The sequence below is a fragment of the Pimephales promelas genome, chromosome 9, assembly GCF_988280905.1.
Source record: "Pimephales promelas chromosome 9, fPimPro1.hap1.1, whole genome shotgun sequence".
In the NCBI taxonomy this organism is placed as follows: Eukaryota; Metazoa; Chordata; class Actinopteri; order Cypriniformes; family Leuciscidae; genus Pimephales; species Pimephales promelas.
In genome coordinates this window covers 1,983,454-1,998,777 of record NC_142777.1, presented here as the reverse complement: position 1 = coordinate 1,998,777, position 15,324 = coordinate 1,983,454, and the positions used below count along the sequence as shown (strand labels likewise).

Here is a 15,324-nt window from a genome sequence, read left to right as displayed (position 1 = left end):
AGTTTTTCCCATTTTCCCTCAAAGCGGCACCCGAGGCGTTAAACCTGAAGGTAAATGATAAGGGGTATTTTCCGCATCATTTCAACAGATTGGAGAATACCAATTATGTTGGCCCCTACCCCGCAAAAGAGTTTTACGGTTACGAGACGATGAGTCAGGCCGACCGCACTAAATTTAACCAGTGGTATGCGAGTGTATCGAACCGTGTCTTTGACTTCAAAAAAGAGCTTGCTTTTTACTGTCGGAATGACGTTGTGATTCTTCGAGAGGCGTGTAAGAGATATCGAGAGGAGTTCCTCGAAATCACAAACATTGACCCGTTTAAATCCATTACACTAGCGGGAACATGCATGAAAACATTTAAAACTAATTTCCTCCCCCGTGACACCCTGGCCTTGACACATAGTCATGCATACATTAATCAATACAAAACGTACTCCAACGCGTCAATTCAGTGGTTAGAATTTATTAAAAGTAAGAACGGTGTACCCGTACAGCATGCCTTAAACCATGGAGAGCATGCTTTTGGGCCTTATCATGTTGACGGTTATTATGAGTCTGTTGAAGGGGTAAAAACAGCCTTGGAGTTCTTGGGCTGTTTTTACCACGGACATGATTGTCGATATAATTCGGAAGAAATTCAACCCCTGTCAAAAGTATCTTTTGGTACTCTCAGAAGACATTCGGATGAAAAGATAGAAACACTCCGCAAGGTGTATTCCTTACGAGTTATTACTATGTGGGAATGTCACTGGGAGCACATGAAACAAACAGACCCCGCTGTGATTGAGTTTATGGCTTCTTACGAAGCGCCTGAGAGACTTAGGCCACGAGATGCGTTATACGGAGGCCGCACAAACGCGTATAAACTATATCATGAAACAGCTGATGATGAGCGAGTGGATTATTATGATTTCACATCGCTCTATCCGTACGTACAGGCGAGTAAGACTTATCCTATCGGACATCCGAAGGTCGTTTTTGAGGAATTTGAAGAAATAGATCGTTATTTCGGTTTAATTAAAGCGACAGTTTTACCTCCACGAAAACTCTATCACCCGGTTCTGCCTTACAGATGTCACGGTAAACTAATGTTTCCTCTGTGTAGATCTTGCGTTGAAAATCGCAGCCAGACGCCTCAATGCATCCATACAGACAACGAGAGGTCTATTAACGGGACATGGGTCTCTGTGGAATTACAACGAGCTATTCATCATGGATACCAGATATTGAAAATTGATGAGGTCTGGCATTTTGATAATACATCGGACACTTTGTTCACTGGATATGTCAACACTTTTCTCAAATTCAAACAAGAAGCGTCAGGCTTCCCCTCACATGTAGTGACAGATGCGGACAAACAGTCTTATGTCAATGATTATCTGGATAAACAGGGCGTTCAGCTAGACATCGCTAATATAGCCCATAACCCCGCAAAACGATCTATAAGCAAGCTTATTCTGAACACTTTGTGGGGTCGGTTCTGTCTCAGGACTCATTTGCCGACCACAGAACTTTTGTCAGATGGAGAGGAGTTCACACAGCGTCTATTTAGCAGAGCGCATGTGATAAAACATTTCTCATTTGTATCTGATTCAGTGGCATTGATTCAGTGGTCCCAACCAGAACGCGATCCTTGCCCGACACGAGACGTTAATGTCTTTATTGGCGCTTTCACCACAGCTTACGCGCGACTCGAGCTGTATAATCTTTTGGATAAATTAGGCGAACGTGTGTTGTACGCAGATACAGATTCTGTGATCTTTGTATCAAAAAACGGCGACTGGATTCCCGAGACAGGATCTTATCTCGGTCAATTAACCAACGAATTAGCGACAGGTGTAGGCATTTCAATCTTTGTTTCTTCGGGGCCTAAGTCATATGGGATAGCGATGACAAACGGTCATACGTGTCTCAAAGCGAAGGGTATTACGCTCAATCCAGATAATGCACAGATAGTCACACTACAAAGTCTGATAGGACTCGTGTGCGCGTACGTAGAGAATGGTGATACCAAGGTGCTGGAACCACAATCGTCAACCATCACTCGTGATAAGACCCATTTTACGTTACGTAACAGAACTATTGTGAAGAGGTTAAAGATTGTGTATGACAAAAGAATAATATTACCAGATTATAGGACACTACCCTATGGGTATTAGGGATATTTTGTGAAATATGCCTGAATCAAGTGTTTTGACTACAGACTGTACTATCCTTTTTCAGGAATTGTGAGTGGTCCACAATGTCATAAGACTTATTTGTAAAGAGTCTAATGTATAATTCAGACAAAAAATGTACTCTGTGAAGTTTGATGATTATGTGTACATTTATACATGTTTATACATCTTTTTATGTGATGTTCTGTTACATGCTTTTGGTAATAAAATTCATTGAAAACACTTCAAAGAAATTGAACGATTCATTACCCAACCAGGTAAAAGATCCTCTATTCATTTTCTCCACACTAAATCTATCAGAACAATAAGTCTTAAAGCATATTATTTAATAATTTAAAAACCCTGATAAGCAACAGATAGATGTTTATTGAGACTTACCAGGATGCAGATAGTCCCTCTCTCAGCTTTCCTCTTAATAAAAACACAGACTACCTACGTCCTTTTAAAGCTGTATTAAATATTTCGACCATATTCACTTTTTTAAATCAGTGATTATTGCAAGGTGATGTTTTTATTTTATTTTTACTGTTGAAAACCTTTATTGAAGAAACTCTGTACCGTTATCTGTTTGAAACTTTGCAATGATATGACGCCTCACTCAGAATAGACGTGAAAGTTTTAACCACAACAAACCCCCGTTTTCCATAGGTCTGGACCATATGTATTTGCTGAACACATCAATAACCGTAATAATGTATTTTAATACCATAGTTATATTTCCAAAAACCCCATATCAACTAAGTCTGTTTGAAAACTATTGATCTTCCCCCATACACGACCCCGCTTATATTTTATCGACTGACCAGCCTTTCACTTTATCAGCTAATCTTACCACACGCTGCTGCTGTGTGATGTGTTTTTAGCCCCCCCTCTTTTTACCATCTGTGTGCACCAGAGTTCGTGGGGTCATAGTTTTTTTTTTCATGTCGATACAGTGATTTTTCAGAGAAGAATGAATGAATCATGTTAAAACTTTGTTGAGGGTTTTTTATTTATTTTTTTTACAAACATACACGATAAATATATTTTTTTTTATTTCAAGAATATCAGTCTTAGATTGTATACTTTTTATTTCAGTTAATTAAAAACACAAGGAATAAAATAAAAAGCATAGAGGTTTTACAAAAACATTTTTATTTATTTTCGTATTCATACATACTTTTTTATTTCAGTTAATTAAAAAACACAAGGAATAAGATAAAAACATTTTTTTTTCGTATTCATACATACTTTTTTATTTCAGTTAATTAAAAACACAAGGAATAAAATAAAAGCATATAGAGGTTTTACAAAAACAATTTTTAGTCATTTATTTTTTCGTATTCATACATACTTTTTATTTCAGTTAATTAAAAACACAAGGAATAAAATAAAAAGCATAGAGGTTTTACAAAAACATTTTTTTTTATTCATACATACTTTTTATTTCAGTTAATTAAAAACACAAGGAATAAAATAAAAACATAGAGGTTTTACAAAAACACACTTTTTAGTTTTACATATGATCTTAAAAGAAATGTTTGGCAATCCAGGAGGTGCAGCAGTTTCCATCTTCAAACCGAGGTTTCATCACCGATGAGTTTCCACTTCTCGACAGCCGTGTAGATATTTTCCTCGTAGATTTCATCGACGAGTTTCTGTCTGATAGACGCTAGATGCTCCACAATGTACATCTCATCTTTGAGCTCAAACAAAATGGTCTCCACAGCTCCCTGGATTCTTTGCAGGTGTGGGGTAGCCCCGTACAGGTTCAAAGCCTGAGCTAAGATAGTTTTCAGCTCAGGTTTGAGGAGTTTCAGACTGATTTCGTCAAAACAATTGTAAAAATAATATGGTGTAGGCTCAAACAGACACGAATGTCTTGTTTGGGACGGATGGTCCACGGTACATCCGACGCAATCCTTCTTCATTTGCTTATCGATCAGATATTCCAGTATGATGGTAACGACTGCTTTAATAATCCTGAGTCCCACAACCCCTATACACACATCCGGTTTCCCCGCTGACGCGTCACCGCTCACGCAGGTTAAAGGGGGTGGAACCGGCCCGAATGCACCTGCTCCGTAACTTGTGAGGAATGCCAGATTGTGAAATCCAAAATCCGTACAAAATTTATTCAGCCAGTCGATGTTTCTTTGTGTGCATCCACTCGCTACATCCGGTGATCCCAAACCCCGTGATAACCCGTTTGACGGGTAACCATCAACAGATCCGGGAGGGGAGAATGGTGAGATGATATCCTCTTGAGACATAGTGCGAGTATGAGCTGGACTGGCGGAATCCGAAGGCATTATTATTTGTAGAGCGTGGGTGGTGCTATATGCACGCCCCTCCTAGTGGGTGTACACCACTCCGGGTGAAACAACTTCACTTTAATACCCTCGTATCTGTCAAAAGCGTCGCACCATTGGAAAAGTTTGTGTATTTCAGAAAAAATACCATTCAAATTTGCGATATCTTTCCATTGAAAGATGAATTTTAAATCATAAAATCGTAGATGTTCGCTCTCTTTGATAGGCCACGAGCATCCATCCCCATCCTTTCCGAAATCACTGGATAGAATGTAAATGTAGTCCTCGTCATACTTATTGATGTGGTCCGCAAGCAACCTGTATCTTGTCCCAAAACTCAGGCCCGACCATTCCGCTATAAATAGCGGCTCACTTCCACCATCTTGCAAGTCCCTCCACACTTTCGTATAAAATAAAATCCAGTCTCTCTCGGTAAACAATAAATCAGGGTCTTCTGTCATATTCGTTGTAAACCGTTCGTCCCCGTCCACATTACTCAGACGGACTTCACGGTTATGTTTGTCGAAATTGTAAATGCATGCACGTCCATCTGATAGCTGAAATGAATATTCCACACGGCCCAATGGCTCGTGAAGAAACTTCGTTAATGATGGTCCTCGTTTTTTCCTAGGCGCTAGAGTCAGATCCGCCATAGCCTCATCAATGTTTCTTTCAGGAGTCTTGGGTTCGGGTGCAGTAGCCATTATAGGCGAATAAGTTTTTTCAGTTAAACCACAAAAAGTGAGTATTGTGTTTCTGGCTTTTTAAAACAGCGTCTGTCAGAGTATGGGAGGAGTTTACCTGCGCCTCTATGAAGCGAGGACCAATGCTTCGTGAATGCGTCTTCTACGGGGCGTGAATAGAGCGTGGACCAATCCGCCGCACGTGCGTCTTCTACGGGGCGTGTGAGGAGGCGTGGTTAGCGCGCCTCATTGCAAGGCGTTCATTCTCTCATTTAAGTTTCATGCTCCGTCCTGAACGGACGTTTTTTAAAACAGTCCGCCGTATGACGTTGGGGGTGGACGTGCTGTACGTATGGATACCGCGTGCGCTGGGGTCACGTGATGTGGGAGTGTCGTGGGAGGAGTCTGCGTGTGGTTCCATGCACACAATGGCGCCACCAGGGGGTGGCCAGGGGTGGCCATGGCCACCCCTGGCCGACTCCTGGCCACCCCATTGGCCACCCCAATGGCCAGTATTAATTTTTGTAGCATCAGTTATGCATTTTATAAATAAGTCAAAAATATTCTTAAGTAAAAGAAGACGGGGAATTATGTGTCGTGACGTGCTTTTTAAGTGCCAAATGGTATACAGCAGCTTTTAGGTGTGTTTTTGCCACGTTTGGACAGGCAGGGATGCAAACATCGCGCTTTTCGGCGCCTCCCGCTTTTTTCACATCAGTTTGGGTGACAAAGTCATCTGAAGTCATTCCATAGCTTAATGTGAGGGACAGAAGTATATTTACATCATTAAAGTATAAACTCGTTTTCCCTCCTCTGCGACTGTCATCATTCTCCATTCATATTCAAACAGCACGCGCGCCTCTTGGATGCACGGTAAAACTCTCTCCAATATGATATATTGACATTATAAATGCATGATCTGTAGATAAAAGGCTGTATATTCGCATAAAATTACTTTATTTTCTTGGAGTTTGTTGCTGTTTTTAAGCGACTCACTACCGTGTTCTGTTAGATCACACATACATATCACAAGGATTATGAATCGGCATCAAACGCACAATAACTGTGAAACAAAGGAACAAATCGCACTTGGATTTGTGCGCTCAACATTTTTTCGATTTGTGACATGAGCTTTTAAATGCACACTTATGAAGCGCAGTGCTGCTGCACACTGTGACTCCATGTTGCTTTGAGCACATCATTCTGCACCCGCGATGTTTTTCATGTAATCATGCAAGAACGGGCTCAATCATGGGTTTGCGCACTGAAATATTATTAAAAGCCAATATATTTTGTTATACCTAGCCTGCTCAATACATTTTAAATAAGCATAATTTAATTGTATATAATTTATTTGTAGTTTAGGCTATGCACTTCTGAATTCTTGACATTAATATATAAATATAAAATTGTGACATGATTGCCTGATTGAATTTTAAAAGAGAACTAATAGTAATTTGTTTTTATTAACATATTTAGATTTTATAAAATTACTGTGCAGATTTTTTCAAGAATTACTTTTTGCTGCTGATGTATACACTCAAGTGTATTAAAAATTCATAATACATTTATGTAATATTTAAAGGTGTTAACTGTAATCTTACACTGCAAACTAATGATTATAATAATAATAATGAACTTAAAAATGATTAAATTCATCACAATTATGTAAGTATCTGGAAATTTGCTGTGGGGCAAGGACCCTTATATATCATATAATATATATATCATTATATACAATGTAATATATATTAGTTGGGCCCTACTAATATCATTAGTAACATTAAATATTACACAATAAACCAAAGTATATCAGTAGGAGTTTCCTTAAGTCTTTCTGATAGTTTTCTACAGGCTGGTTTATTACAACAGTAGAAAACAATTCTGAAATTATGGTTTATACTGTAGTTTTGGTGTGCCACCCCAAGATTTTAACTGGCCCCATCTGGCCACCCCTACGAAAAATTTCTGGAGGCGCCACTGCATGCACACATCCAAACAGTCAGTATGGTTTCTCCCTGTCGAGATGGATGGACGTGTTTCGTGGGGCTCCCGGGATTACATTTACACAAGTTTGAATCGGAGGACTTTTGGAATATCTCTAAAGTTTTGGATAAAGCATTGCAGCCGGATTTTTTAAACAGGATAAAACGTAAGTCTGCAATGAAAAACTTGTTTGACTTTTTCTGTAAAATGATCGGTCTTTGACTTTTTCACATATGAATACATTTTAAACTGTTTTAAAGGTTTTAACATTTACAGATGTATAAAACAGTAAAGAGACGTGTATTTTAATACTTTTAAACGGCATGTAATTGTAAAACTTTTGCTCAAATACTTTTATTTTTTTGTTATTGAAGACTCTAAAACACCCGTCTTATTTTAAAATGCATTGGATGTAACGTTAAAGGCTTGCACTGTATCTATAAATGGGTTAATAGATTTAAACATTATACATGTTATGTGAAAAGTAATACTTTTTTAAAAATGTATGATAGAAATAGGTCTATTTGTTTGATATAGAACAACCGGTTTTATATGTTTTATTAAGAAAACATAACTATTTACTTGATATAAGTTTAATACATACGCTTTTAGATGTTTTTAAAAACACGATTTAATGCCCGCAGATGCATGAACGCTAAAGACACATGTATTTTAACTTTATACAATATTTTAATACTTTTAAAACGCGTAATTGTGAAAAGAGCGAAACAGATGTTTTATATAAAACGGAGCAATTTACTAAATAACGTGTAAAGGTAAAGACTCCTGCCGTGTCTTAATGATATAAATTGACTAAAAACGGATTTTAAAACATTGTTTTGTAAAACGTATGTCTTTTTAAAAAATAAATGGTTTAGAAAAAACAGTTTTCTGTAATGAAAAACCCCTTTGCTTGACTTTTTCTGTAAAATGGTCGATCTTTGACTTTTTAATACAATTTTTAAACTGTTTTAACATAAAATATATATGAAGCCGTGCATTTTTAATGAAAAACTAGATGTATTTTAGAAAACTTTTTTAATAGAACACTATTACAACGTTATTGTATTTGTTATAGTTTGTACAACTTCAAGTCTGTGTAAAAGATTTTTCTTTTAATAAAATCACTAAACCTATCTTTTGTTTTATGTCGTCCTTAAAGTTTTGAAAATGTATTGTTTTTTCACTATCGTGGGGATCGTGCGATCACCCTGAAGTGGTGAGGGGGTGGTGACACGACCCCTCCGTAACAGGTGTCCAGTTCGGTACCGGGTCGGATGGATCGGGGTCCGGTTCGTGGGGAAATTTTCCCCCGATCACGTGACCAGTCCAGAAGTGGAGGTGGTGGTGAGGGGTGGTGGTGGGTGGTAAGAGGAGGGGAGACCGTGGGAATTTCCCACGGTGTACGTACAGTTCATAAGCGGGAGGGGTGGGAGGGGTAAAAGGGGCGGGGCTTATTTTTATGGGGGGCAATAAACCTGTCAGTTTGATGGGTTGTGCCGCACATCATCTCTCTAACAACCACACGACAGACCTGCAGAAAAGCCACCACCTGTTGCTGTAAGAAGCCTTTATACGGTCTTTATGCAGCATGATAGAACTAACCACTTACACCTGAAACTGATTGCTAGCCAGTCTCCTCCCACACTTACATCATGTCCCATTTTAAAACACTCAGAAGAGTGAAACTGACTATTACTGTATTTATTTTTAAGTCATTATGTAATAATTCATGTAATTCATTGGCCTACAAATATTAAAATAATAAAACATCAGAAAATCGAATATTAAAATATATTTTGGCCTCTTTCAGCACCCATACCCATATTAGACGCGCATACTAAAATATGTGCGGCTGGCTTGACCGTGTATTTTCAACGTGCGGCCCACTTGACCACAATAAATAAACCGGAGAAGATGTGAATGAAATGATGATTTCTATTCAAAATAATTAACGTTACAGATTAATTACTGTGCACTCCTGGCATAAATTAAGAAATTAATGTCACTGCAAATCGGTTTTAATATAAACAGTGGTCAAATATCGAAGCTGGAGTCTTCAGTGTTTCTAATGATGCCCAGTTGTTCCAGATCAAGTAAGAGTGTGATTTTTTAACAAGTTATGAATGTTCAACAACAATGATCTGGGGCGTCAGCAATGCGGTGATGAGAAAGGGGTTTAACACAGGAAAAAAATATTAAAAAAATTCTGAAAGAGACAAACATGTCCTCAAAGAAACACAAGGGTAAAAAAAAGGGTAAAACACAAAAGGCTCTAAATTTTACACTTATGTGTGATTGATCAATCAGACCCTTTGATTACAGTGTTATTATTAAAGCATAATTTGCAAAACTGTATTAATTTAGAAGCAGAAGCAGATTTAACTGTGATTTTCTGCTGTAATAAACAGTTTAACTGGTAAGATCCTCAGAGGAGTTGTGCAGGCATTACCCAAGTATGGAAAGACAGTTTCTGTGAAGGATGTCCTGAATCTGCGTAAATGTGTGTTAGTTACAGGATCAGAGAATGACACTGTTTCTCTGTCATAGTCCAGCTGAACTCTCACACGCTGGAGCTTCTGTTCAACAGGAAAGACAGTGCCCGGTTGCTCTGGGGATTGTGAGCCGTATTTGCTGTTCTTGTACCACACACACCAGACATTAGACTTAAAGAAATCCTTTCCCTTCCTTTGGTTTGATGCTGTGGTTATTCCAAGAATCCAGAGTGAATTGTCTCCAACCTCCACATCCCAGCAGTGTGTTCCTGAGTTAAAGCCCTCAGATCCCAGGACACATTCACACCAGTCAAACCTCTCTGGATTATCAGGAAGTGTTTTATCTTCATCACTGAGCGACACACTGGTCAGATCAGCAGAGAGTCTGAGACGAGGAGCTGCTGTGTTTGGATCCAGAGTCAACGGAGCTGCAAAGAGAAAAACATCAGATTACAGGATGAGATATGATGTGTTAGAAATGAAAATAAATCATAAATCATGCTATCATAACAATGGTCTCTCAGTTACTGTCAGAATATCTGAACTATCTTCTGCTCTGTGTCAAATCTGCGAGACTCACTGTGTTGGACAGTTTCCAGCATCTTCTTCCCGACTCTGAACGGCAGGTTACCCAGATAACGCGACACATGAATCAAAGCTCCAGAACTCATCCGTGGATCCGGCTGTGAGATCTGGACTCTGAGGAACATTCAGGAGTCAGAACTGCAGTGAATTTGAGTTCAGATCCACTGAGAGAAGAGATACGAGCAGCTCACTTACCTTTCCATCCAGACTTTATAGTTCTGGAAAATATAGAGATGGAAAACATTTTAATATCTTATCAAACACTCTCACAGTCAATGAGTCTCTCTATACAAGTTGTTTTATGCACAGAGAATGAAGCCAGATTGATTTGTCACCTTTAGAAACGAGACGTCATTGTCTTTCATCATCTCCTCCATGTCTCTGAGTGTGTGTGAAAGAGCTGAGATGTGTGTGTTCATCTCCTCCAGCTTCTCCTTCATCCTCTGCTTCTTCTGCTCCTCTTCCTCCCTCAGTGCAGTGATTGTAGCTTCTTCTTCGTCTCTGAGAAACTGATGAAGCTTCTCAAACTCTTCTTTAATCTGACGCTCTGTGTGCTCAGCTTGAGACTGAAATCACATCACATTCACTTCAGTCATCTCTGTCAACACAGATCTCAGATACACGACATATAACAAATCCAGAAGAAGAAGCTGCTTGTCATTTACAGAAATAATCAACTGGAATTCATTATATTAAATATATCAGTTCATAGCGGTATAAAGTGATCCTAGAGCTGTAATGAAAATGATCTTGATTCTGTTTCCTCACATTGATGTGTTTTGCTGTTTTCTCAAACTCTTCTTTCTTTTCTTTATTGTGTTGAAGTTTCTGTTGTAAGGACTTCAGTGCTGTATTGAGCTCCTCCTAGAATTGAACAAAAATACATTAAACACCAGATTACAGTGAAGAGAAGAAAATACAGTGATATGATCATACAAATCTGTGCAAAAGTATTCACCCCACCCTGATTTCTTCTGTTTTTGTGTAAATCTCATACTAAACTGATTCAGAAATTAAATCTTATCATAAAACAAAGGCAACCTGAGTGATCTCAAAGTACAGTTTGTAAATAATAATCTTATTTAATGAAGCTAAACAGTTTTCCAATACTAACTGGGCCTGCGTGATAATGTATTTGCCCCATAGCGACTAATTCCTCAAATCTATGAAACTGTATTTATAATGTTGTTCATCTGGACTAAACACAACCAGTCCTGATCACTGCAGATGTTCAATCAAATAAACTCTTAATTAGGACTTTTTCAACAGCATGAAGTTGGTTAAAAGATCTTAAACAGTAACACACTATGACAAAGGTGAAAGAAACTCCAGGGATAATGATGAAGGCAGTGATTGAAATACATCCGTCTGTGATGGATTACAAAGCTTTTCCAAAGGCTCTTGGACTCAAAGATCCACAGCGAGAGCCGTTATATCCAAAAACTCGCACAGAAAACCTTCCCAGAAGTGTCTCAAAGTCACCAAAGGCCAAGAACAACAACGTAGAAACAAATTTTTTCTACTTTCTATCAGAAAATGCTGAAGCACAATATCCCATCATAAGTCTGTAAACTGAAGCTCAAGCAACAAGACAATGATTCAGAAAATAGTGAGTAAATCCACTTCTGAACGGCTCAAAAAAGCACAATTACAGTTTTGGAGTGACCTTGTCAAAGGTCTGACCTGAAACCAATTGAGAAGATCTGGCAGGACCTTAAACAGGCAGTTCATGCTTGAAAACCCCCCCAATGAAAATAAAGTTGTCTGCTCAATTGTACTTTTTATTTGCAAAATAATGAAAAAGGCCCCACTATTTAATATTAGACACAAAACCAAAAGAAATCAGGACGGGTAAATACTTTTACAGCACAGCACGCTGAATTAGAGACGGTAAAAGTGAGTGGGTCCAATATCATTGGTCTTAAAAAGTGGGTGGGTCTTGTACAAACCCATTTACAATGGTTCCGACGCCCATGTGTATAAAAAATGTCCGATGTTAGAGGAGTCAGAGCAATATGCTTTCAAATGTAAGTCGTACTGAACCCAAACTTTTGAACGGTAAGTTTGGGTTCAGTACGACTTATATTTGAAAGCATATATGACTCCTCTAACGTCTGACATTTTTTATTTTTTGAACAAGATAGCAAAGCCGCGCGCATATGATTGAGGATGTTTAGAGAGCGTGAAGGCTACACATATGCACCCTTTCCTGTGTATATTTTCAGAATGAAGGACTCAGATGGACTCAAATTCTGAGGATCCTCGACATTGTAACAGTCCTTCGATGGATGTCCATGACGTAGCATCCTCGAAATTACGCCTTCCGAGGATCCTTCCTTGACATTGAGAAACAGCTTATAGGCCTATGTCACACTTCCTGAACGCGGAGTAGGGAGACAGAACTTCCGGTCAACAGTATTTCTCCATAAGGATTTAGATTATCAGCCATAATGTCTAAAGCATCCGAGGTAGACTGACCATGAGCTATGAGATTGTGAAGCGAAGATTTTTGCTCTTGTAGCAGCTACAGTCGTATGAGATCAACCTTGTTTTAAGAAAAACGTGTTTTATCCATGATCTTATAAAGAAAGAAAAAACTACACTACCCACAATCCTAAGCGTAGCAGAAACATCTGCTGGTTGGTCCAACTCGCTGTTACCATAGAAACATTTACCTTACCGGTGAACGGCTAGAGCTATAACAACAATGGCAGGCTACACCCGCAGCTGTTGTTGTAGTGTACCGGGTTGCTCTCTGCACCAGGACGTAGACAGCCATACCTCAGCTTTCACGCTTTCCCGAAGGGCGAAACACTCCGCAAGTCTTGGGTTAGGTTAATTAGGAGGGATGAGGTGCCTTCTTTTAATATTCTCCGGGGCAGCACTTTTATTTGCAGTTTGCATTACGAATAGGAGAGCATCTACGTCTTGGATAGTGGTCGGAATAGACTTAAAACCAATACGATACCAACCCGGTTTCCCTGGAATAACTGGGGGGATAATCAGCCCCGTCGTCGCTCAGTTTTTGACTGTGTTAACACACGCCTAGGAGTAGCGAAGGGCGTTCAGGCTGGTGCTGAGTCTGAGGTGGAGGAGGACGAACCTGCCTCAGAACACAAGTATACCCACACGGATGTGGACGCAGATATGTATGTAGTTGATGCTGCTTGTGATATGTGACTTCAGTCAGGTTAGGTTGCGGAGAGATTTGGTCCAGCGGTATCTATCGGACTCCACCATTGTTAAAAGCTAACCAGAAGAGCCGTATCCCTACTAAAAGACCAACGCATTCTCACCCCAAGGCGTCACCTTTGACCATGCTTCAATATTTGACGTTTTAGGCGCCCTTTAGCGTCACTTACATGACGCGATCCTACGGCGTCATCTAACTGACGCAAAAGGAAAGCGTCAGTTAAAGGACGCGGTTAGGTTTAGGTATGGGGTGGGGGTAGGGTACACGCGATCCTTGGGCGTCATCTACCTGACGCTAAAGGGCGCCTAAAGCGTCAGATATTGAAGCATGTCCAAATGCTTCCCAAGGCGTCAGTTAGGTGACGCCTTGGGGGTGAGAATGGGCTGAAAAGACGTACTTCAGGTCAATTTTTTCGTGACATAGGCCTATTGATTCTGAAGGCCACAAGGCTGATTTCTTTGCCCATGGCAACACATGACCGCAAAAATATAACTGGATAAAAGCTCTAACATAAACACACTACTGGAAGCAGAGGAAACAAGAGAAAAGCTATGAAATAAGAGAATGGACTATTGGGAATAATTTATGGATATAAAAAGTGTACGTCAGTGATTCTGATAATGTTTAGCCAGCAGAGAAGGCCTTGCTAACGCTGATGGCCCACCACTGATGTTTATGATTAATCATTGTTCTTTACATGTGAAACAAGACACATGTGTCTTACCTTATATGATGAAACCACTTCACTGATGGGTCTGAATTTATGATTGTCATGTTTTTGTGAATTAATACACACTACACACACAGGCTGTTTGTCCTCCAGACAGAAGAGTTTGAGTTTCTCACTGTGTAAACTGCAGATCTCCTCAGATCCTGATGAACGTTTCTCATTTCTCTCCTTCAGGAACGACTCACACAAGTTTTTTAATGTGAGATTAACTGGAGGTTCATCTTTTGAGGATCTTCTCCTGCAGACAGGACACTCCTGAGTTTCCTTAGTTCTCCAGAACTGTTGTAGACACTCTTTACAAATACTGTGACTACAGGACAGAAAAACAGGAACCTTGAAGATTTCATAGCAAACAGGACAAATATAATCATCTTCAGCTGCTGAAGCCATTTTCACCGTTTGAGTCTCGCAAACTAAACTTTACTTTCACTTTCTGAACGACGGTTTTCAAAAATGAATCACAATGAGAGTCAAAGATCTGCTGTTTGTTCAGAAATGAACATCACAAAAATCCTTCTGTAAAGTTTTTCTCTTTGTTCTCCATTGATTTCTTATTCTTTATGGCTTTTGTTGAGACAAAGTCAGTGTGACCGAAAGGAGAAATAACAAGTCAGTCTCTTCCTGGTTAGTGTTGTAAGAAGGAGGAGTTTCTGAGCACCTTTGGGTGTGTACAAACAGGTCAAACAGGAACGTCAGGATTTCTTCAAGTAAAATGTATTACTAATGGACCTGCATTGAAATGTTACAAAAATAATGTTGTAAAACTTACAATACATTTAAAATACAAAACTATTAATTATAAACAACCTCAAAATGCTTATACATGTTTTATATATTGGTCTTTATTTGTCAGAGTTTTTCCAGGGTCTATCATGATGAAATTAAATTAAAAAATCTATTTATGTAGCACAACAAAAACAACAGTAGTTGGCCATTGTGCTGTACAACAGAATACGTATCTAAAAAAATCAATTTAGATCAAAACACCAATCAGAAAATTCAACATTGCTCAAATCTTTGTCTGTGTAATGGGCAGGAATAAAGATCTGAGCGACTTTGACAAGGGCCAGATTGTTATGGCAAGACGACTGGCTCAGAGTATCTCTGAAACTCAAGGCTTGTGTGTCGCTCCTGGTCAGCAGTGGTGAGGATTTAACAGTGTCTGAGGAGGGACGAACACA

General features: G+C 39.2%; 1 protein-coding gene across 1 annotated transcript; it reads right to left on the bottom strand.

The window, feature by feature from the left end:
• Positions 1–9,419: 9,419 nt before the first annotated feature.
• On the bottom strand, positions 9,420–14,672 carry LOC148977462 (E3 ubiquitin-protein ligase TRIM35-like). Its single transcript, XM_089134664.1, has 6 exons — positions 14,138–14,672; positions 10,989–11,084; positions 10,556–10,786; positions 10,416–10,438; positions 10,216–10,334; positions 9,420–10,063 (listed from the first exon to the last, which is right to left on the bottom strand). The coding sequence occupies exons 1-6, from the start codon at positions 14,531–14,533 to the stop codon at positions 9,522–9,524; spliced, it is 1,407 nt and encodes a 468-aa protein (XP_088990790.1). The 5' UTR covers positions 14,534–14,672; the 3' UTR covers positions 9,420–9,521.
• Between the last annotated feature and the right edge of the window lie 652 nt (positions 14,673–15,324).